The sequence below is a fragment of the Hetaerina americana genome, unplaced genomic scaffold, assembly GCF_022747635.1.
Source record: "Hetaerina americana unplaced genomic scaffold, ioHetAmer1.1.p SCAF_5, whole genome shotgun sequence".
In the NCBI taxonomy this organism is placed as follows: Eukaryota; Metazoa; Arthropoda; class Insecta; order Odonata; family Calopterygidae; genus Hetaerina; species Hetaerina americana.
The window spans coordinates 36,775,749-36,800,935 of record NW_027287095.1 but is presented as its reverse complement, the minus strand read 5'-3'; the positions used below and the strand labels follow the sequence as shown (position 1 = coordinate 36,800,935).

Genomic DNA, 25,187 nt, shown 5'->3' with positions numbered 1-25,187 from the left:
GTTAACTAAAGGTATATTGCTCAGTTATGATTGCATGCTTACAGCTCTACAGGGCATGAGCACACCGTGGGCTGACTCTATTAGGTGGAAATACCCCTTTAAACAGTAAAGCATGGATGACTCCAAGGTCCAAAGGACTAAAGAACAAGTTCAAGAAAAATGAAATCATGTAAAATTGAAATAAATACAGACAACCTTTTAAAACAATTTTCACGGATTCTATACTTTAGCATTGTTTGTTGTGACATTTTCTTCAGGTTATTTAATTAATAATCAGTAAATTTGCTTTAATTAATGAGTTAAATGGTGCCTATATTTTCATTGCGGCCCTGAAAAAGCATTCACTAATTTGAACAGATGATACCGTAGCTCCCTCAGGATGAACTCTTCTTACCATGCAAAACCTTTTTCCACACTCTTGTTTCATGACATATATTGAATATGATTTTATCCAGACTCTGGGACATGAATAAAATACAAAATAATTGAAAAGAACAATTTTAACAAAACATAATTAATGGGGCATGGCAATACAAGTCAGCTATCACTGAAATGACATAATAACCACATGGTGCATCTTCCCCAAATAGAGTTCACAATAACCATTAATACAAATGACAATCCCAAGTAGGGTATTCATGAGAGCTCATCAGAAGTCCAGTAGGAATTCTGGGAACCTTGAGAAACAACAATTGTCACATTAAAACCGTGACATGAAAAATTATGATTAGCAGAGAACTATAGACTTTTAGTTAATGATGGAGATACCATGGAAAATTTCATTTCAGAAACCTAAAGATATACTGGTCATAAGAGTTAACTAGTAATATACAATGCTGCCTCAGGTTTTAATACGTTGGGTTTTCATGTATTCAAAGGAATTGTAGTAAAAAAGAAACTCTGCAATTCCACAATTCTTTATAGCTCTAAACCACAGTTTTGCTGCTGCAGAGCATCATCCACCTAATGATGTTGCATGGCAGCAAAATTGCAGAAATTCCTTTTTTCTACCATTTCTTGGATGACTATTAGGCTAAAACTGAAGAAGATACATGCAGTATTATTTTATGGTTATTAATATTTTGACCAATAACTTTCATATTACCTAAACAGTTCCAAATTCAAATTTGTGGAATTCCTTCATTATGAGGGCAAAAAAGAAACTTTACACTTCCACAATAAAACTTTAATTTTTTTAAATTAACAATTTTATTGTAGAAGTGTAAAGTTTATTTCTTTACCCTCATAATCCATATTACCTAATCTTAATTGTAAAAAATTAGATAATTTAATTACTAGAAGAACATTTCTACAACTATAGATACATACAAATGCTTATATTGAATCATTTTTCTCTTGATAACTGTACTGCAACTACACACATCAATCATCACATGAAATGCAATTCCTTCACTTTTATAAATCAACACAGCAGGCAAGCCAGAGGCAAAATCTGAACATGAACTTTTTCGGTTAACTGGAATACATTAAGTATTAATTGACCTGCACTTATGATCATACACTTCGCTCCAAATAAAATGTTTACCTCTCAAACTTACCAAAAAAATTAAATCATCTAGAAGTACCCACCTTGACTCTTCCCTGCTGTCCTAGTCGTACTTTAATTCGATATGGAGGATTTTTGCGGTGAGCTCTCCGAAAAAAATCAAGCTTGATAGTATCTTGATCTAATGGTCCTGAGTATTTATCCCACAACTTCACTCTTTCTGTAACACTGCATGAAGTCAACAGCTTTTGATCCTGAAAAACCAAAGCAATATAAATTGACATAATTGTATGATTATCACCAGGTTTCATAAATTCAATGCATCAAAATATTTTTCTGTAAAGTGAAAAGGAGGCTTAATTAAACATTAAAGGTGAAAATCATAGACTTGAACAGGTGGTATCTTACTGATTTAGGAAATTTTTTAGACAAAAAAAGGACAGAGTAGAAAGAATATTAGAAGAGTAGTTGCATTAGGTGAAACTTTCAGGGAAAAAGGGAATTGATGACAGGAACCTTAAGTCAAAATGTAAAGAAAAGAAACATCTCATTTAGCAAATATTAAATGAGTGACCCAAGAACTATCAGTGAGTAATTAGTGGTGCAATCTGCTATGATCAGTTATATGAGTAAATAGCACAAATCTTTGAAAATGGACAGAAATGGTACAAATGAATGATATTCAATTCAAAGTATGAGTTTAAGGGGGAACACCTCTGACATGTAGCATTTCAGAATTAGGCAGGAGGACAAAAATTATTACTGACAAAGAGTCATACACTTGTATTAAGTACAAAAACCTTACTTTTTAATTCAGTTGCAGTAAGCATCTCTTAAACAAATATGGGCTCCTAAAATAAGTCCTTTGTTCATATGAGAAACAGTATTTTAAGTACAAATGCTTTAAAGTACCACAAATTCTTATTTCTTATCTGTTAGGGCAAATAATTTTTCTTTCATGCTCAAAATAATACTTAATTTGAAATATTCTTATTTTATTAAAGATGATTTCTGTTACATGATATCAAGTATTGATGATGAGTAACAAAATCAGAAAATAATGAAGCACACTAAGATATTTTTTCCAATTGTTTTCCCTGCAGAAATACATAAGATCTAATACTGTAAGTTATAGCAATGAATAAACAAAATAGCTTAATGTGTAACATAATTAAAGGGTAAAAAATTATAATAAATTAAAATGCTACCTTTACAAGATGCCCACGAGCAAGAACAATGAATAAATAAATATACAATATATCTAATATGTGTGTATTATATTGACCAATGCAGAAAAGCTAACACCTTTTCTGAAGTCATTTACTTGTTGAGGTGTGTTTAGGCCAGAATAAAAGCTCATTGATTGTTGGAAGCCACAATTATCAGAAGATCTCATGGCAGCCAAAAATATCTGCGTCAACAGCTGAGTGTATGTCTACATGCTAACTATATACTTTTATTGACCTTAATGTTGGTCTGCAACAGGTAATTTAGCTGTAGATTAATATTCATTATCTTTACTATTTTATGCCATGCTTCCATCAATGATGTTTCTTCAAAGCTTTTATGAAACATGATACCACTATGAATAAAACATGAACAATAGCTGAGTTATACAAAGTATTCCCAAGGCAGTTATCTGCTCTGATGCATTCTGTGATTTATTTTTCTTCATAACCCTTATTAAGTCTATGATTGCCATATGAAGATGATATACTCCAAGAATGATCAGTAAACATTATTATTGAAGACATACTACCTTGATCAAAAAGTTCCCGGAATAACCACCGTGTGGCGCTCCCATCGTTCCGATTTGAGTTCTGTTTTTTTGTTAAATTGGTACATCTGTTAATGATATTCCCTTTAAATCTTAGTGTCATAACTTGACATTTGCAAAAGTTACGTAGCCAAGAGTACATCTATCTCTGTGTGTGTTGGCGATTTTTTACAATTGCAGAAATGGATTTAAATTTGCAATAACGAACTTGTATTAAATTTTGTGTAAAAAACGGATTTAGTGGCGCACGGACGTTGGAAATGTTGGAAAAAGTGTTTCGGCAACGATTCTCTAAAAAAAACGGTCGTTTACCAGTGGCACGAGCGGTTCAGAAGTGGTCGTGAGTCAATCGAAGATGATGAACGCAGTGGCAGACCATCGACATCGAAAGTCGGTGAAAAAATTGATAAAGTAAAAGAAATGTTGGTCAATAACCGCAAATTAACCATCAGAGAAATAGCGGAGGACTTGAACATTGCCTATGGATCCGCCCAAGACATTGTGGTTAATGATTTGGGTTTCCGTCGTGTAGCAGCCAAGTTGGTGCCAAAAGACCTCAATTTCATGCAAAAAAGAGACCGTGTTGACGTCGCAAAAAACATGATTTCCGAGGCTGAATCCGATCCCACATTCATCAAAAGGATCATTACTGGAGACGAGACGTGGGTTTATGAGTACGACACGCAATCCAGACATCAGGCAAGTGAATGGCGTTCACCAAATGAGCCGAGACCAAAAAAACCACGTCGTTTTCAGTCAAAAAAGAAGGCAATGCTGACGGTTTTCATGGATTACAACGGTGTAGTGCATCATGAATTTTTGCCAGAAGGCCAGACAGTAAACAAAGAGTATTATTTGGGCGTTATGAGACGTTTGCGTGAAGCAATTCGCCGAAAGAGACCAGAAATGTGGGCAGAAAACTCGTGGATTTTGCACCATGATAACGCACCGTCGCACAGTGCTATCATTATTCGTAATTTTTTGACGAAAAATGCAACAAATACCATCCAACAGCCACCGAATTCACCTGATTTGGCTCCCTGTGACTTCTTTCTGTTCAATCGAGTTAAAAAACCACTACGGGGAACGCGTTTTAGCAGCCGAGAGGAAGTAATGGAAAAATCGCAGGAAGCACTGATGGACATACCGAAAACCGAATATAAAAAATGTTTCGAGGATTGGATCAAGCGCTGGCATAAGTGTGTTGCAGTCGATGGGGATTACTTTGAAGGGGACAATATAGATTTAGATGAATAAACTTGTATTTTTAATTTTCTGAATAAATTCCGGGAAATTTTTGATCAAGGTAGTATACAAAAGCAAATATCATTCATACTTTTTTACAATATGTTAAGGCTGTCATTACGTGGAGTTTGAATAATTAGGCAGACTATTTTAAGCCTGAACACCATATTCATTAGAAGAAAATATTTTCATTAAAGTTATTAAAATTAAAAGATAATCTCATAATACATGTTTGATTATAAAACAGATATGATTGTTTTCAAGGCTACATTAAAGTTAAATAATTTCTCATAGTTAAACAATTAGCTCACAACCTAATCCAGAAATTGAAGGAAGATCATGGGCTAAATTAGGACTTCTTTAATTGAGGTTTGTCATCACGCATACTTAATTTTTTAAGCCATCATTTTCCCTAGGGATTATGTGGCATTGACAAACACAAAAATTTGGAATGCCAAAATGATAAGTGGATATTCACTGCCAGCAATTAAAGGCCTATAGAAGAAACTCACAAAAACCTCCAAAGACCTCTTGTTATGAGTTTGATTTATGGAATTTATACGAGGATGTTCTCAATAACAGAAGGTAGAAAGTTAATCAGTGGATCTGACCTGAATTGTGCCCTGAAATATTTCTAATGAGAGAGATCCAAATGAAACCTATTTCAATGGTGAAAGAAGTTGACAGCAGTATTTATGTAAGTGAGTTTTCACACAGTAGGAGATGAGAACAATGGTTTTTAATAAGGACTTCAAATAGACTCAGCAAAAGCATAGGTATCCCCCACAGCAGTCAATAAGAATGAATCATACTCAAATAAGATGACAACATTATGGTTTAATTAATACCTGATCAGAAGAAAACATTGCTTTGTGATAGTAAACCAATTCAATACCACTCAGGTCATTGTTTTTACAATTTTAAAGAACAGCTTTCAACAAGCAATAATAATGAGGGAAACGTTAAAAGGAAGGAGAGAAGAGGAGATAGTAAAACATTATCGCAACCTGATTATATTTTATTTTTATGGATGTGTTGGAAAGTAATGTTACCTTCTAGGAAACTTACAGGCAGAGATTTTTGTTCTATCCAGCTACACTGTAACTATTTCAGCATTAGCCTTTACAGCCAAAAACTATGCATAGGTAAAACATTCATGCAAGCATTATTTCCTATCATTCATTTCCCCTAGAATGTAATTAGTCTAGAGTAAAATGAAGGTGCCATATTATGGTTATGAATATAATTTAGTTCAGGTTAATGCTGGTGCTTTCCATAAGTTCCTGGGTGTGTTGCGTAGTTAAAAACCATCACTACCCAAAACCATTATTAGTACTTCAATTAACTAAATATGACCTTGTTTAATACTGATTAAGAATAATTTATTTATGCAGAATCATGGAGTATCTTAAACCATCAATTAAAAATGTCAGATGTCAGTGACCACACTTAAATGAATTAAAACTAGTACTTGATTAGTGGTGAACAAACAGTCACAAAAGCAACGACTTGGATAAAAATCTCAGACACCATTTAACTCAACGTCAAGAACAATTTTAAAAATGCTATCACAATTAAAAGCAAATACAGTGCAGTAAATAGTAACTGAAAAATATCATTGATGATAATACAAATTTAGAATAATGATTCTCCTAGGGTCTAGTTATTTCATGCAGTATTCATCTTGGCTCTGAATTATTCCAATCTGGCATAAAACATAGTATCTAATTGAGAAGGAATGACAAAAAACTGACCAGAAAATGCTCGGCATGATTTGGACACATCCATTTTCCAGTTGGTAATGCTGTAAGTGGAGGATCTAAGCAATCCTGATGAAAAAGTAGAGGGCAGTAATCACAAGCCACAAGTGGGGCTTTACGGCAGCTCCTGTAAAGTGAACGCACACATATTTAGTAAAAATGTTGATGATCAGAAAATAGAATTAGAAACACAAGGATCAGTCACTTTGTTCTTAACCATTACATAAACAGTGGCACAATAATGCAACACCTTAAGATGTTACTACTATTAATCAAAAATATAAACGCACTAATTGAACTAACATCTAACCTAAGTATTGAATGTGGATACATATTAGTTACATATTAATCTTGCAAGAGTCCATACCATTTCTGTCATAATTTTGAAACTAAATTCCACAAAAGCATACATAAAGTGAGAGAGGAAATGTGTTTCACAAAGTTGTCATTATGGTGCCACAATTTCAGAGTGTAAAAATCATTCGCCTTGGTCATGGGGAATGATTTTTACACTCTGAAATTGAAATGCACATTAGCGGATGACTCCGTTGAAAGTTACTGTTGCGGCATCTTCCGCAGATTCTTTAAAAATTGTCATTAAGTGATTTTTTTTAAGCTGATAGCAAAGACTATTTCTGCAAAAGTAGGCAGGCAAATTTTGAGGAATCTCATTGACAAAAATTTTTACCTAGGATAGTTATATAAAAAATTACAATCTATAGCACACACAAAATTAAGCCATCTTCCGCCTAATAAGAAATGCTAATTACATCCGTTTCTTACCAAAGTGCCCTCAACTGATTTCAATCAAAAACACAAACATGACTGATTATCTAATGCATGCAGGGAAGACAAATTACTATTTAAAAAATTAGTACTAAATGATGCTTTTTCAATTCATGTAACAAACTCCCATAATAGAGTGATACTATAATCAATTTCAGGCCGTAAGGAATGACACTTCCAAGCTCCCATAATTTGCACCAAAAATGAAAACTTCCCACAACATGTCTCATCATCTTATTAATAGCATGTCATGGATCTCACAGATAGAAGATTATACCAGGACATACCTGTAGTTATGATTCAATGGACGTAAATATTTTCAATAGAATTAAATAAAGCACTAACCAAAAAAGTTTCACACTTGAATATCAAAGGCCATTTCGTAAGCACATTTACATGGAAAACCCACTTTTAAAGTATAAAATGTCATACAAGGTTATCTCCGGACCAAATAATACTTCATTTCATACAGTTACATTGAAAAAAATCGAAAATGCATCAGGTGTAAGAAAATGAACGACCACAGTAATATTTACAACATTTGAAAAGCATTTTGAATTAGGAATATTTATTAATAATTAAAAAAATAATAATTTCTTAAAATTTGAGAGTAAAATATCGTCTAGACTTTAACTAAACATTACAAATTCACTAAGCAACAAGGTTATCTAGTATCTTCACACAATAATCCTCCAAGATTTTAAACATATTTGGTGCCAAAGTTAAATTAATGGATACTTAAAATAAAAATAACAGAGTAGTTGAAGTCCCAACACCAATTACTTCAGCTGACTCATTTGATTATTAATAATAGGACTGATTACTTACTTCCTGCACTCATAACACACTCGCACTGGAAGAGGGACTAATCCATTATCCAATTCATATGGTTTCTTTTTTAAGACTGAACTTCTCCGACCTGTTATTTTACCAGTCACTAGAAAACAAGAGAAGTTTATATATTGTATAGAAGAGTCAAGGCACATTATTGCAAATATTGAAAAAAATTTATTTCCACTCAATTACCGACTTAAAACGTGGTTCATTGTAGTTGGTATAACTACCAAATGATAGTCATTAAATTTCATTCCATTTAACTTTGGATTATACTTGCAGTGAGCTAGCATAATATCTGATTAGAACTCTTTGCTATTACATAAAATAATTCTAGCCATTTTTCTTATAAAAATATACAACCAGAAATTCCTTTAAGGATTAAGCTTAATCTTAACGATTTATAAGATGTTCGATGTAGTCTATTTTACAAGATAAGCATTACCTTTATCCGTTCCTGGGAAAGGTACATTGATCATCATGTCTCTTGGCAATTCAAACTGCTTCGGGTTCATCATTGATGCCGCTTTAGCTAATAACTGAAGAGGATGACATTTCCCGGCATCATCGCTAGGACCATTACTAATAGCATTGGCGACCTTGTCTGAAGAGACAGTTTTCCGTCTGGAACTGCGGCCATCATCACCTCTTTCTTGATTTTCGGAATCATCCAAAGGAATTTCTTTTCTCCTTACTCCTTTGGTTTTATTATCAGGTGCATCCTCGCCTGTAAATGTGGAATGATTTTGATAAAATGCACGCAAGATTACAAAGATATTGAATGACGACTGTTTATCAGTGCCAATCAACTTATAAGATTCCCAAAATAATCTCGATTTTTTTAAATAAAGTTTTCTTTCTCTGTGATAAACAAACAATGGCACTTTGCGTTTCACCTCAGAGTTTTTGTTTCATTACTACAAATATATTTCCCATAGTACCTTTTTCATCTGGACTGCTTTCACTTGCCTGAAAAAACGAAAATTGACATTAGCAACACTATGAGTAAAAAACTGTACAAAAACATTAGATAATGCAGGTAAAATCGTACCCGAGTAATTCTACAGCAGTGACATAACCATTCACCGGCAGGAATGTCTTTCTTCTCTAACGGAGGATCACTGTAACAAAAGGTTCAAATTACAAGGGTAGCATATTTAACTCTTGAAGTCTATAAACGTAAAAGAGTATTTTCATTGCGCTTGCAATCACGCACCATAGTCTTATTTAGTGTTTACATGCCCTCTAATAACAGCATGCATTGACAAGAAAATTGCTTCAATTCAACTACAAAGTTAACGAAACATGGAAGCAAAAAAAACCCGCAAGAATGGTGGAATTATAAGACCAACTTACTGGCATTGTAAATGAAAAGAGGCAGGGCATCTGTCACAACATAAAAGATCTCCTCCCTCGCTGCAAGCATCACATGAATCGTGATTATGCCCCTTTCCAGGTCGTTTGTAGTAAGGATGCAATTCCTTGCCTTCCTTCTTCTTCGTCTTCAAACTTTCTTCATTAACTGGGGGAGCGATGAGGGCTTGAATTTGCTGCAAAAACATCAGAGCTAACAATTACACACAGCTTCGCCTAAAAATGATTAATATATGACCCTTAATCCGCATTCATGCGAGATTTCGCTAGGTATGTTGAAAAACAAGGCGCCATTTTGCTACAAAGATGGCTACACCGAATTAGGTATACTTACAGGCATCAAGCCTCCTGATGTGTCCAAATCATATTCTACCGTCGTCATTGTGTCCTTAATGTAAAGGACTTATGCCGCCCTAATATCCAGTCAACCATAAAACCGCTCTTTAGCTGTACTATTAATATTATGTCCCTCAAACAGAGGCAACAAACCTGGACATCATCTTATAGCACTGCTTTTAACTCCCAAAATCCACTGCACCGATATGCATTCACTACCCACGTCTTGCCCATTCTTTCGGCATGCATCACACTTCACAAAGGGTGAAATAGTAGAGAACAAACACACTCATATCTACACACTTTCGAGATCGGCTCTCGACACACACCACAAATAACTTTAAAGTATATCCCTGGCTCACCCTATTGGTGCAATTCGTGCAAATAAAGTCAGTCAATTGAACGCATGCGCAATGAATTTATGACGTCTCGCGACAAAAGAGCAACAATAAACATTATATTAACAGCGGTAATTTCAAAATATATGAAAGTATGACATTCATGTGTGACAGTTTAATGTATCGTCTGTAATTTATTATGAAAAATAGTGTTTATAATTTTTCATCTAAATGAATTCTCCGAATGAACTTTACTTTTTGCGACAAACGAACGAGTTCAGCTTCTTTGCCAACATCTATGAGCATAAAAGGAGGAGGATTCAACCTTTCTTCTTCTATACCAGAGCTATCAGCTGCATATAAAACTTTCCAATTTTTTTTAGGAAGGGTGCATTCTGCAAGAGTTAATTATAACAATATATCTTCCACCTTAACTAATGTCAATATGTAACAGGTTGGTAAAATACATTGCGTCATGGCAATGATTATTTTCGCATCAATAGTAGGAAAGAAAAATTCCTTTTTTCAATTATATCCACACAGAAAATTGTCTAAATAAGGATTTCTATTCAGCCCCTCTACATTAACTCTATAAAACTTCCTCTATCATTCAAGTTCATCTCACAAACTACAGCAACACATTGTTTATAGCTTTTGTATTTTTCTCGCTATTATTCTGAAAAAACTAAAATATTACAATTATGAAACCTACTGTAGCCTTTTCCATGCACATTATGCCAATTTAATAACCAGGATTGCGATATTTATGTCCTGTGTTACTGCAAAATAGGAGCCTTACAATGGCAATTGAACAATATTAATGATTAAATTAATTAGGCTTGTATGCAGTATCATATTTGGTATACATGTACTGGCTCCTCACCTTGAGTACCCTGGTTCAAAACCCGAAGGTGGCAGAAATTTTTCAGTGTTATCCAAGCCCTACTTGGAGCAAACTACAAGTGAAATACACCATCCGTTGAATGTGACTTTAAACTGTAGACCACTTGGTACCTATAATTAAGAGCAGGTGAATGTTGAGTTTCTCACCACCCTTACCTGAACATCTTACACCTACCAAATTAGGTACCAACCTATTCTTGTTTTAGAGCAAACAACCTTAGCCATTGGTAATCTCCCCAAATAACTACAACTGCCACTACAGGCACCACTTTAAAGAATGGCAAAAGGATATTTGTAAAATCTGGGCATTACTGCCATTATAAGAGAACATTCAACCAAAATTTTCTAGTATTTTGAATGAAAATATTCTGATAGGTTCTGCCTAAATGTTTTTATCAACTAACCTAAGTAATTTCCTCTTTTAATCACTATTAAGATGGTGATGTATGGGATTACAAGCCTTTATTAAGAAGTATAGCAGTTGGGCAATGAGCTAATGGTTCAAAATTTGACAAAAGGGTAAAAAGGAATAACAATGGGATGGGGGATTATCATAAGTTTAAATGAAATGGAGTTGGCTGAAAGATGGAGGGGGAGGAACATGGTCAAGGTAGTATAAATGTCAGAAAATGTAGAAAGTCGGCCTTGAGGGAGGTCATGGGAAAGAAACAAAGAGGGAGGAAAAAAATGATCATTCAGGAGTGTTACATTGTTTTTCTTGGCAAGTATGAAGCACTGCTGGTCTAAAAGCACTGGAATGTTTCCCTTCCATGTCCTTAGCAGAAGTTACATATGCCTTCAGCCCTGATCCAACCTTGTTCGTGTTCACCCACACAAGTAATTAATGGATTACTAATATATTGGACATTGCATTCAAGGTTGTTACAGCATATTTACTTAAGTGCTAATCAGTACAATACACTTCATCAAAACTAAATTAGGCTCTGAACATACAGCCACTCCCAATAAACTTGGGGGATTGATAATAGTGTTTCTAAATCTAACCATAAAGTAACCAAATTAATATAATATTTTCCAGTTTTAACTAAATACATTTACTGCAGAGTTTATCCCAGGTATTAGTTATAAGTTATTCTCCTGCAAAGCTTTTCTCCCCATGGACATTGCTTATTTCCAAACCAAATTCCCCACGTTTCCTTATAACTTGTTATTCAATATCACATCTAACACCACTTGCTCCCTGCTGAATGATACTCTTCATTACTGCTCAATAAATCCCCACCACCTTTCCATCTTACAACCCCAAAATTTCCTCTCCCTTCCTTCTGCTCGATGTTTTCTCAATTCAATTCTGAACATCACTCTAAAATTCCAAGTCTTTTATCCAACAGTTGCGAACCTCTTCTTTTCTGCTATGAAAGGATTTTAAATGACATTGACAGCAGAAGTCCTGCCTACCCTGCTGATGAAAACCACACTGACCCCTGTGGGCAGAGATCCATAGTTGCCAGGACTCTCAAATTTGTGCATCATTAGTTTTGGGGGACAAATAGCCGAGGTGACTTGAGTTGTCTTCTTCAATTTTGTTTCATATAGGACCATCACTTTGACGGCTTCCCAATACTGGTCAGTAGTCCTGGTAACCTAACTGGTGAATAGATACTGTGTGGTCTATCTATCATTGGGTTCCCACCCCTCAACATATCTGGTACAGGTTACCCTATTAGGGGCAATTATCAGTGCTCCCACCTCCACAGCAATAGAAATCAACAGAACACAAACTCTCCCGCCACATTAAGGTTGAGGGACTAAAACAAAGGGATCCCATAAAATAATTTGACTATTTAGAAAAAAGAAGTAAAAAGCCATTATTCAACTTTTAATTTTATAGGTGGAACTCTATCCCACAACAAGTCAAGTCATGTTAATGATCTCACAATCGTAATTTTTTTAAATAAATTAACACTTACCAAAAAATACATCAGTAAAACAAAGCAATGATTTTAATATAGAGGAGGAAAAAGGACTTAAAAGGGACATTTCCAAGTTAATGAAGAGGTAATAGTTCAAATTAAAAACCACTAAATATATATTACAAAACATTACCAACTTAAGCATGCACATGCTTGACCACACAAAGTTAAGCCCAATATGAAAAGAATCAGAATAAAACTACGAAGACAAGGCAAATAGAGATGTATGAATTCAAACTACTATTGAAAGAAAAAGTAAATGTTCAAATAAAATAATTGTTAACAAATTAATTGAGAGACAAATTAACTGCCAGTCAGTTATAGGATTTTTTATCCGTTAAGCAGCAATGACTACTGAAGGTAGTAGTAAACCCGTCATTCATTGATTTTGATGGGAACAAGAATTGAGATCGTGATGGTGCTGTGGCTAACGCACTGCCTTCCCAGTGAGAGGACCCGGGTTCGATTCCCAGGTGCGACAGATATTTTTCAGGGGCACAATCCTCCTTGAGGGGCTTATTGGAGAGCACTTTGAGTGTATGCACTGTCTGTTGGTGGGATGTTTAACTGCAGACCCCTTTTGTTAAGAGTACGTAAATCCTGATGCCAGGTTTCTCTCCACCCTTCATTTCTCATCCATCCCTTATACTGCAAATGACCTAATCAGTCGGCCGCCTCCTGCCCAAAACTATTACGAGAATTAAAATTTAATCAAGTCCAAATCAATCAATGGTCGGGTTGCTTTGGGTAACTTTTGGAGAATTTTGTTTTAAAATTATTTATGTAATATATGTATAACAAGTATGTAGTATTGTGAGTACTGAGTAATATAACATTAAAAATTACTCAATCAACCACCATAAATTACAAACTCTAGCAAAGGCATTTTTTTTGTTGTCATTATTTTATCACTCCCAATATCTGGTATTTGAATCTTTTCAGTTTATGATTATCAGTCATAATACATCATGCAAGCTTGAGGTCAAATGCATAATTGTCTTATTAGAAGTTATAATAAAAAACTTGAATACATGAACTCAACAAATGCAAATGTTACAAAGTGGACTTAGACATGAGACCTAACGCTGGCAGAGGTAGTTTTGATTACATTGAAGCATATTCTACCAGAGCAGAGACATTCATCTAGGATACTCATTCAAGGCCTGAACATGTGAAAACAATGAGATGACATTTCTGAAATGTGCCTCCTTCAAGAAACTGAAAAATGAACCTTCACATCTGCAATACTAAACTTCACATCTAAATACTATAGGTTACCAAAGGTCCTCTTTTTTATAATTTCATAAAATAAAAATTGGTAACAATTGCAAAACAAATGTTGGGAAAGATAATAAAAACAGAGGAACTTCAGAGAATACAATTATCTACTTGGCACAAGCGCAATGTTCACCTAAAAAGTCTGAATAACTCCATTAACTGATTGCCCATAAATCTTATCCTATACAAATTCATTCAACATAAGATTAAGAATTTTTAAATTGGAGTGCGGCGTCCAATGATAAGCTGATTTTTAATAATTATCAAAACAATGTTGCATTAATTCTACTTTTAAAATGTTTTTGCTTACAAAAAGTGGTTACTAACTTTTTGATTTTATTGCAAGCATTTGCAAAAATAAAACAAGTAGCATAAAACCCATATTTCAATGCTTCAACATCATTGACCAATGATGCAAAGGCATTTAAACCTGGGTTGTGATTTATTGATATGGTATTGTTAAAGTTTGTAATCAAATAACTACTTGTTTTTTCTTGATGCCAAATTTGTCAATGCAATAAATGTCAAAGATGAAACCATAACTATGACATGTAACTGTATCTATTTACCATCTCTTTGCGATATTACCTTTCAGAATACATTGTGCCACTAATAATTTAAAACTATTTGACCCAAAATATCCATGTTAAGTAAATGAATTACACTTTAATATTTATGTTTTTGTCAAACTTTCATGCTGATATGAATTTTTGCCCATAGAATAACAAATTGGAGAAAATAAATGAAATTCACTTTAAAAAGTTAAATCAACTCAACATGTGCATTTGTTATAGAGAAATCAATTTTATTTGTCCACACGGTATGAACTCTAGCTCCAGCTTAGACTGTATGCTGAGGTTTAAGATGATTGCATCTTGAGGTTTCAGAGTTTTTCCACTCTGACATTATTGTTTGTAACATAATGCTTGCAGAATGCGAGCACCAAATTAGTCAAAGAGCGTAAAAATTAATCAATGTATACATTATGCATGTTTAACAAAATCTCAAACATTTAGCAGTAATCAGTTCTTTAAGAAGTAAAGAGCAGGTAATACGTTTCAATGAGGAATCAGTTGTAAAATCACGGCAGGAATTCTTTATCAAGCAAGCAATATGAAACTCAGATATATATCACAATTTGAAAATCATTTGACATCACTAATCACATAACCCACCAGATTAAACCATGCTACCGAAAAAATTCACCTCCAGTTATTTATAGTTACTACAGCAGGAATTCATTTAATGTACATATGCTTTTGCAAGCACAATAAGTAATATAAATGTACAAGAGTAGATCTTACATTAGGACAATCATCCATAAATTTCATAGGATGGCCTATCACCTGAGCTCTTGTTAAAATTAATAAGAAAACAAAGGTAAACAGGGAGACATTCTTTTTATGGCTGTCTGATCCATCTACTGATGATGCTGTACAAAATAATTTATCAAATTTATCTGACGAGGAATCTTTCACATTTAAAAGAAAACTCATTGAAATCAACTACCCTGTTGTACAAGGTTGAATTATAGAATTAGAAGAATGAATTATTACATAACAGTCAATATATACTAAAGGAAATTACAGTTATTTGCATTCCTTTGACTGGAAGTAGTTGTGGAGTAACAAATCAATTTGATTGTAAGCAAGTTTTGTTACAAAACCATACATATCAAGTAGTTTCACACTCTGGTAATCAAAGTCATTTCTGAAATTGTACAGGTTGGGTCTGATATTATTGCTTCCCAACACTTAACATTCATGTCGCAGTTTCAAAATTAATTGTGTCATTTATGGTAAGGAGTAACTCTTCCTGAGGAATCTGGCCGAAATTATTTAGAAGTCAATTAGCTTTGCCATTTCCATGCTGACTCTTGTAAGTTTAACAGAAAGGGCAACAGACTTAAGAGAAACATTTCACAATAAAATGGGTGGTCAGTAGTCTCACCTTAGTCAAGCATCTTTTGGTAAATGCTGACTTTCTGCTTGCAAAAAGAGTTCAAACAAACATTTACAGTGATACACTCACATTCATTTATGTAATTGTAGATAAAAATACTTCGGCCACTGACTTTATATAAATTGAAGAAAATATCAAGTTAATTATAGTCCAGAAGAGTATGATACAGCATAATGTACAGGAGGAACAATAACAAAGACACTTCTTTATTAAAAAATTAAAGACTTTCAAAGATCACTGATCATCTGGTCATTTTATCAACAATTCACAATTTTTGAAAGGTCATTAACGGCAATCAGAGTTTCAAATTGCCCTATGTAGCTCACAATCAAACATGTAAGCTTTCAATATTTTTTGCCTTTTTAGACAGCAACTGACGAATTTCTCGAGATGATGCTAAATAGCTATCTATAAGCTTCTGAAGAACTTTAAGCTGAGATGCATCCCAATAAACAGCTGCACACTTCTGCTCATTTTCTGTCGTGCAATCATTGAGTCGAAGGTCTTTTAAAAGTGCACTCAAACTGCAATCAGCGTTTGAGTTTCCTTTTACAGAAGTAACAACTACAGATGACGGAGATGAAACATCTTGCTCCCACATTTCCATTGCCTTCTTCATATCTTCTAATGATTGCTTTAATCTGCTCACCATATTATTGTAGATATCCAATGTTTTTGGCTGATCAGGAACATTTGGAAATTTAGAAAAAGACAATAAGAGTGCTATTACAATGCATATTGAAAGTAAATCAAAAAGAAACTTAGGATCATTTTGTACAATACATTAATTACATAAATTATTGCATCATGAAAAAAACTCAGCCATTGGGGGCAAATGTTCAGCATTTGTCAAAAATGAATTGCCAAATCGATAATGAAGAACATGTCAGTTTTCCCAATATGGCCTTCTCAAGGTATTTAGAAAAACATGAAAAAACCTATCATATTGTCTGAAAATGTATTTGAAAAATTAATTGAATCAGGCTAAGCACAACAAATAACAAACAACAGTCGATCACTAATATTTCCTTAATTGCTCAGTTTAATTGATTCCAGTGACAGTTTGAGATATTCGGGGACAGAATGGAACGGATACAAATCCTTTTCAATTCATGGCAATAGGTAAAATTAATTGGGCAAGAGAAGGAATTACCATTATTTTGTTTGAAGTTCTTTCATTAATATACACTTTTTTTGGAGAAGATCAGTAAAATATTTTATTTAAAAGCAGTGTTTATACCTAAATAGAATCTTTTTACATTTAAAGAGGCTGAAGAGTAACAAATGGAGCCACTAAACCCCTATGAAATGCATTACTAAAATATTCAGAAAAAAGTTACCTAAAATTGTAAAACCACATTTTGTTTGATGGAGTTATAAATTTGGTCAAAATTGCAGTCCCATCAACATGAATTTATTTACCTAACAAATTTACTATAAAATCCACTTTCAGTGAAGATTTACAAGCTACTGATTGTATAGATAGTAGAAACAGTAATTTCATAATTATTCCACAGTTAATAGTTGATCCTCAATCAATCCACAATTAATCGTGGTATTGTTACTAATTACTGAAATTAGCTATAATCTATACCTGTTGTGTATTGATGTTTTCTTTTTTCTTCTTCCATTTTTTGACTAGAGGAGCATTTTTCATAGGTTTTAAAATACTATGGCAAACACCACAAACAAGGATGGTGACTTCAATCATCTGAAACAATTTTCTTTGTTAGACAATTCATACAAGTTACAACATGCATTCTTGAGCAAATTAATGCAGATATTACAAAATATTCTCAAGCTAAGGTTAGACATACATAACAAGATCAAATACTGATTAATAATGTCAACAGGATGTCTAGAGAATGGCAATGAAAACTTTCCCATTCTATGCAACAATTTCAGAGTGTAAAAATCATTTGCCTTGACTGGGATTCGAACCCAGATCCCTCAATATCCGGTCGAGTGCTTTAGCCACTTAAGCTACCGAGGCATCCTCTTAAACTCTGAAATTTTGGGGCTTTTAAAGGAACAAGATGTTGTGACATTGTGTGTACGGTATTTTGTCATAGGAAATTGCTTTTCATGAGTTTGTGTACTCTACTTTTATTAAGATTTGGTCATGATAAAAATTGAAACACCATAAAAAATTGGGTGTTTCGAAGTGAAATAATGAATGAGGTCATAATAAAGAAAATATAGTAACACTTTTCCACCAGATAAGTTTAATAGCACAACCCGGTTTCGATGTACTGCATCATCTTCAGGTGACCAATGGTCGACTTCCCCCCCTAGCTTTCTGACGCCATTCTTACTGCGCCAGAAAGGATTGGTGATTCACCCATATGGACTTTTGAGACTTTGTGTACTCTTAGTTCAATATGTTTCAAACTTTGTATTTTGCAACCTATTGGTTAGTTGACCAACCTTCTGCTCTTCTGTCCCTCCTTTCCTTCCACATCCACCTCTCTCCCCTCCCTCGGATGCAAAAATGTACATAAGACAGCACTTGAATTCATTTTTGCACCCGAAGATGATGCAGTACATTGAAACCGGGTTGTGCTATTAAACTTATCTATTGAAAAATGGTTACTATCTTTTCATTATTAAGTTAGAATTCCACCACATCACGCCTGAAACTACTCAATTTGTGACTGAGGTCTGCTGCACAACAAGGTCTACGGTTGACGTAGAAAATCAATGATATAATAACATAACAGCCATGTCTGAGGCACCATTTGAACCATAAATTCTTAAAAATAGCCAGAAAGCCCAATATCCACCGAACTGTCTACATATTGATAACATTTTTGTAATATTTTGAGGATTTTAAATTAAATTTTAATGGTAGCTCTACCTCACTTTTCTAATTCTCAAAAAAAGTGTTAATCATGAAAATGCATATATTTGACAAAAATAGAAATGTTTTTCCTTTAATGGGTAAAGGAGTCTCATTCAGAGGTGCCAATATTTTGACACGTGATGTCCTTGCCTAGGAATAAAGGTAGATAATATAACAATAATAAAAAACAGCACTCTTAATGCTACAGATTCTAAATTCAGTCCATTACTTCACCTCCTTAAAACCCTATTTATCACCAAGTGCCACACTTTATATCCAGAATATGTCCTACAATTTTGATTAAGGGCTTCACAGAACAAACCTCCACGAAAAATAGCCCCAGGCAAAAGACTCCTACAATTGCAACAAAAAAAACAATACTGAATGACATACCTCAACAACTATTACGGCATGCTCCAAAAATGACTTCCGATTAGTGAGATCAGATGATTCACGGCACATTAAAACCTCTTCTTTAATTTCTTTTACAGAACACTCAAGCATATCCGCAGCATCAGACATATTACTCCAAAGCTGGATTTCCTTACTCTCTGGACTAGCATTACAAGATGGCTGTTTTTGATCATCACGGGTAAGGCTAACACCAATCAATATGTCCACCATCACTTGGAGGTGCTTGCACCAGGATCCATGGCGTACCAAAGGAAATATTCTTGATGGCAATGGAGCAGCAATCACATTTAGCAATGACTGAAATATCAACGATATATCAATACATAAAATAAATGATTTGACAATTTCATCATTCCATCACACCATGGACATACAGAAAAAGTTTTCACAAATTACAATTCAAGTAACTTCTAGATACCTCCAACCCCCCAATTTCAACTATTTCAAATGGTAAAATTAAAAATAAGTCCTTATTGGCAAATCCATCCTTCTAAACTAAAATTTTATCTATTCATTTTTTTCACATTTCCACTTTTTCATTTTTAAAATTTGAAAAAAAAAAATAATGTAAACATGCAAAATTCATACATGCATTGGGGGGGGGGACAGTTTACCCTCAGGAGGGAAACATCAACCAGTCAACTAACCAATTATAAAACTAAATCTCAATGAGTAGAGAAAAAGTACCTTTTCAGGCATAAAGCATACCTTTTTCTTATGAATTTCTAAGGGATACTGAGCACATAATGAACTAAAATGATGGTCTAATTCATCAATAAGCCCTTGGAGAACTAATGTGAGATCCCCTTCACAACCGATTTCTGAACCATTAGTTTCATCAACTTTTAGTGATTTACTACCAGCTGGAACATTTTCTGTCATCATGATTGCAGCTCCCATGATGCGAAGAACTAAGCTTCTTAGTCTAAGAAGGTCTACGCCCAAATCAAATGTTTCCTTCGTTGTTTCAGGGGACATTTGCCTATAAAAATCAGAGATAGCAAATTAAAAAAATAAACACTCCAAGGAGAAATAGATGCTAATACATTATAAATAAAACCGGAGACAAATTTCAACAGAATTATGCTTAATAACACAAAATCAATACACAGTATGAACGAAAAGTGAGTTGCACTTAAGATGAATCAACACGGTAGGCAAAATTGAGCCATAACTGAAAGAAATCTTTCTTGCTCCAAATGACTTACTGTGACAGCTTTATATTAATGAGTGCTATATATCATCCCATCATTATTATTAGTATAGTAAACTTATTAAACATTTATCCTCTTCTCAATCCAAATTCATCAGTTACATCATGGGACCCCATTCACTGGGACAATTTGGTTTCAGGTCATCATTCAAAGATTGTCAATTATCCAAAAAAATATATTTTTTAAATCAATTATTCCTCTTCAGTCCAAAAGAATGGGCCAGTCAACACCAAACTAGGAGAAGTATTGGACATCCATTTACTTTCAGTCGTATACATGTTTCAATTAAAAGGATTTATATATCATCTTTTAACATACACAAGAAGAGCATTAACAGGAAAAGGGAGTGCAAACTCACTATATGGCTACTAGAGGGCTTGCTGATGTAGCACTAACATTTTTGACCCAAAAAATGTTGGGTGACTGTAGTCAGGGCTGGTGTTTTATTTTGCAGAGCCCAGGGTAAGGAATCTGCATGGAGCTCTTCTGCTTTATTTCCATCTTTTCCTAGTAAAATCCTGTTAAACTTATATATTAGAAAAAATTTCTGAAAGTTCTCAGATGAACTAGCATTTTCAATTAAGCAGTAGTCTTCTCAAAAATGATGCCTGTGCAAGGACAGGCTTCATAGAACTAAATAACAATTGATGACTTCAAGTTTACAAAGAAAAACATGATGGGACTGCTTGAATGAGCAAAGTGTCAGTAACACTGAGTTAAAGAAAATTTGAATTTAAATTCAGGAGAATGCATACTGACTGAACCCAAATGGTATCCATAGGATTCTTATTCTCAAAACCAAGGAGTTTCTTCAGACATTTCAGTTAAGAATTTTCAAGGAGGTTTTGATGTAGTACTTGTATGGTCATTCACTGAACAAAATTTTTTTCTACTTACTTACTGGCCTCCCCAAAAACCCTGGATATGATCTGCTGTTCAATTCAAAAGTATGAAGTGGATTTATTTTTAAATGAAGAAATTAACACTTGGAACCCTCCAGTTAAGCGAATTTTAAGTACCAATTTATAATAGCACTCTTGGTTTGGCACTATACCAACTGCTACCAAATAGGATACATGCTGAATGGCAGGAAAATTTTGAGGAGGTATTTCATCTAACAAATTGCTGAGGGGCTTTGATGTGAGCATGAATGGAAATGAAATTATGGACATAGTTTGAGAGAAATAGGGTTAAAGATATGGACCATGTAAATTGCAAATAAAGTAATTAAAAGTCACAGATAGCAATATAATCACAATAATTTTATCTTTTATGTTAATATGTGAAAAATTTCATCAGGATGGAATTTGCTAAAAGGGAAAAGTTACCACAGCATAAGAGCATTATCCTCACTAATGTTTTCCAACACTGAATCCTCACCCCAAAAAACTACTCTAAATTACGAAAGGTTTGGAAAATGAAACAGGAAATACAGAGGAATTACCAAAAGAAATTTTTTTTAAAGTTACCACAGATCTCGTAATGAATAATGTCTTTTTCTTCAACAATGTCGTCATAGATCACCTGTTTTTGTAAATATTGTGGCGACACCAGAGAAATTTAACAAATTTAAATGGTAGCACACCCCCTCTCTTTCCATGATTTGAACAATACACAAATTTTCAAACAAGCAAGAACACTCAAGAAAGAATTTTCATCCAATAAAATCCCATGAATCTGGCTAAAAATCATAGGAATTTCCACATTATTCCTGGTTATATGAATTTTTTATGCTGCAAGGATTGCTTACCACAGGTTTAAGCTAAAGTTAAAAAAAAACCCTGGGGCATTTTATGCTGAGTCACATAATAACTACATTAAAAAATAAAATTTAAGTTAATAACAGAATTAACGTAACAATGTGTCATTGTGGAATGCCTGCAGCAAAACAAATGTTTCACTACCCTGAGTACAAAAATATTTCCTTGACCGGGACTTGAACCATGTATCTTTTGACTCACCAGGCCAATGCTCCATATGCTGTATATACTATATACACTCACACAAACAAACATACATATATTTATCTCTCTCTCAACTACTTACCTATCTGGAGGGTCCCACGCAATCATTACTTTAAGATCACGGTTATCTTGCAATTTGGGCCAGTCCACTTTATCTTTTTCAGGATTGATATCCATTTGTGCCATAGTCTGCCAAAATAATATATTTAATTAGAGAAATACCATAAGAAATGCAGTTGAATCTTAATTTGATAACTCATAATACATATTATTTCTAATATCACATACCACAGGCCAAAATTTGCTATATACACATTTTGTCCATGCAAGTTACTTGATATGCACTGTAAAATCTCAATCAGGATTCACATCTTTATTTTACATATTTGTGCGGCAAAATAGCCAAACAAAGAAGTAAGAAAATCTGAAATCTTCATTTTTTACAGGTTTATTTCAGAAGACAGTATCAGAAATTATTGGAAAGAAGAAGTGTTCATCTAAATATAAATACAATAATATGTTGCCAGAGTAAAAAAGAATCAGGAATGGTAAGAAGATAACCTGTGAAGGTGTGAACATTTCAATCAAGGTGGATAGGAATGGATGACTCGTTTAATGTTTCACAGAAATTGACGTTGCTATAACGCAGTGAGAAGTCTTTATATTTTGTGTTTCAAGTGCGATTCAATTATTTCGTACACTGAAAATGGACATTTTTCAGGGAAGTTGATTCCATATATCGTTCATTTGGTAAGATTTTATAAACAAACTTGAAATAATATAGGAGAAGAAAATAGAAGTTTTTCTTTTTCTTCAGCAATACATGGACTTCTACAAGGAGCTAGACTAAAAAATGCTGAGCTTCAATATCTCTTGAACTAAAAAATTGAAGAATAATTTATTCCACAGAGTTGCCTTTATTATTACAAGAGCGTATCCCATTTTTCTGTTCAATAGTGATCAAAAACATTTATTTTAAAGTAAAATAGGAGGGTAGGTTGAAAAGTCCATGCAAAATGAGAAAGATGGTGGGTATCAAAGATGTTTTCAGTTAGTAGCATAAGTTGAAAGAAAACACAGCCATGCTTCACCTACATCCATCTATTACTCTATGTTTGGTATTCTTTTGGATCAAACAAGTTGTAAAATTTACAAAAAATGGATAAAAGAATTTTGTGCACTTATCAAACATCATGAATTGTCAGGAGACGAAAGGGAAATTTGGTATACATTATTATGCACCAGCACCTTCAGTTAGCATGGTTTATAAGAGGTTTCAAACTTTAAGGAGCCAAGTGTGCACATGTAATAGGGACGTTTGGATGTTATGTTGAGTTCACTACTCTAGAAATTATTGATAAAATTCATGATAATGTGATAGATGACAAAATAATGAAAGTTTGTGAGATTAATAATACTATAGACATCTTGAGTGAATGGGTACATCACATTTTGAATCAAAATTTGGGCATGAGAAAGCTATCCACAAGAAGGGTACTATGATTGTCCAGAGTCAACCAAAAAAGAAATCACGGACACATTTCAAGGCCAGTTTACAGCTGTTTCAGTGAAATACACAGGATTTAAAGCATTTATTTGCCAGATCCGATGAAACATGTACATTCCAGTACATGACTGTGACCATGGAACCGCAAATGCTATGCATTTCCAGCTGGATACCTGCACCAAAGAAGAAGATGGCTATTTCTTCAGCTGAGAAGATTATGGAGACTGTTTTTTGGAATTCACAACGAGTAATCTTGTTGACTTTTTAAAAAAAAGGATCAAATTGTGAAAGCTGCATGGAGTGCAAAATTATAGGTTGTTTGAAAATTGATCTGCAGGATAAACATCCACTATTGGCCCACAATAGTCTTTTTAGACATTGAAATTGGAACAGCTCACTCCTCTACAATTGCGACAACAAAATTGATGTGAGTTTCAATTCCCACACATTTCCTATCCTTCCTATTCTTCAGAGTTGTCTTCCTTGGCTAATACTTCTTTTCCAAAATAAAAATATGGTTGGCAGGAAGAAGATTTACTCATATTTACTCATATTTTAACTCATATTCGGTGACTGTCAAAACAAATGTGTATTTCATACTTTTGGAACAATCACATTATTTTTTATGGATCAACAAATTGGAGCAATGCTGGACCAAATGTACACGCCCAAATACGAGACTTATGTTGAAAAATAAGAATGATTTACCCCAAAAAATTAGGCGTTTATCATTTTTGCATTAACCTTTCCAACCATCCTGGTTTCCAATAATTTTCTTTAACATGTATTCCTTTAAAAGTATAAGAAAGCTTGCTTTATCATGTCTGACAAACTATCACACACATCACACAGTGCAAATAAGAGCTGATCCCCTACAGAGATTAATTCGTGTATTTCACTGTACATATTTTCAAAACCATTGAATACAAGAAGTAACCGATTGCAACATGTAAATAAAAATTTCAAAAAAATAAAAGAGCAACAAAATTAAGAATAAAAATTTGAGAACAATGACAAGCAATTGTAGATAAGTATAAAACATGAAGAATCCTAGCGAAAAAAAATTTCAGGAGAATTTCAGATTTCAGGCATTAACCCATGCAACATATACCATGAGAATTCAAAAATAATGGTCATAATAAGGAATCTAAATTTTAAAATACTGCATACAAAAATTTAGAATGCATTTGCATTATGTAACAGTACAGTTAT

General features: G+C 33.8%; 2 protein-coding genes across 2 annotated transcripts in view; both read right to left on the bottom strand.

The window, feature by feature from the left end:
• Positions 1-9,959, bottom strand: part of LOC139694278 (PHD finger protein 12) — a 32,003-nt gene extending 22,044 nt beyond the window's left edge. Inside the window, exons 1-8 of the mRNA XM_071592745.1 lie at positions 9,618-9,959; positions 9,266-9,459; positions 8,961-9,030; positions 8,851-8,878; positions 8,355-8,636; positions 7,904-8,012; positions 6,284-6,416; positions 1,591-1,761 (exon numbers count right to left, since the gene is read on the bottom strand). Coding sequence (XP_071448846.1) covers positions 1,591-1,761; positions 6,284-6,416; positions 7,904-8,012; positions 8,355-8,636; positions 8,851-8,878; positions 8,961-9,030; positions 9,266-9,459; positions 9,618-9,665 — 1,035 coding nt within the window. The 5' untranslated portion in view covers positions 9,666-9,959. The remainder of the gene's footprint in view (positions 1-1,590; positions 1,762-6,283; positions 6,417-7,903; positions 8,013-8,354; positions 8,637-8,850; positions 8,879-8,960; positions 9,031-9,265; positions 9,460-9,617) is intronic.
• Positions 9,960-14,703: 4,744 nt separating this feature from the next.
• Positions 14,704-25,187, bottom strand: part of psidin (phagocyte signaling impaired) — a 28,221-nt gene continuing 17,737 nt past the window's right edge. The window contains exons 12-16 of the mRNA XM_071592481.1: positions 22,551-22,657; positions 19,999-20,272; positions 19,270-19,587; positions 17,629-17,745; positions 14,704-16,713 (exon numbers count right to left, since the gene is read on the bottom strand). Coding sequence (XP_071448582.1) covers positions 16,363-16,713; positions 17,629-17,745; positions 19,270-19,587; positions 19,999-20,272; positions 22,551-22,657 — 1,167 coding nt within the window. The 3' untranslated portion in view covers positions 14,704-16,362. The remainder of the gene's footprint in view (positions 16,714-17,628; positions 17,746-19,269; positions 19,588-19,998; positions 20,273-22,550; positions 22,658-25,187) is intronic.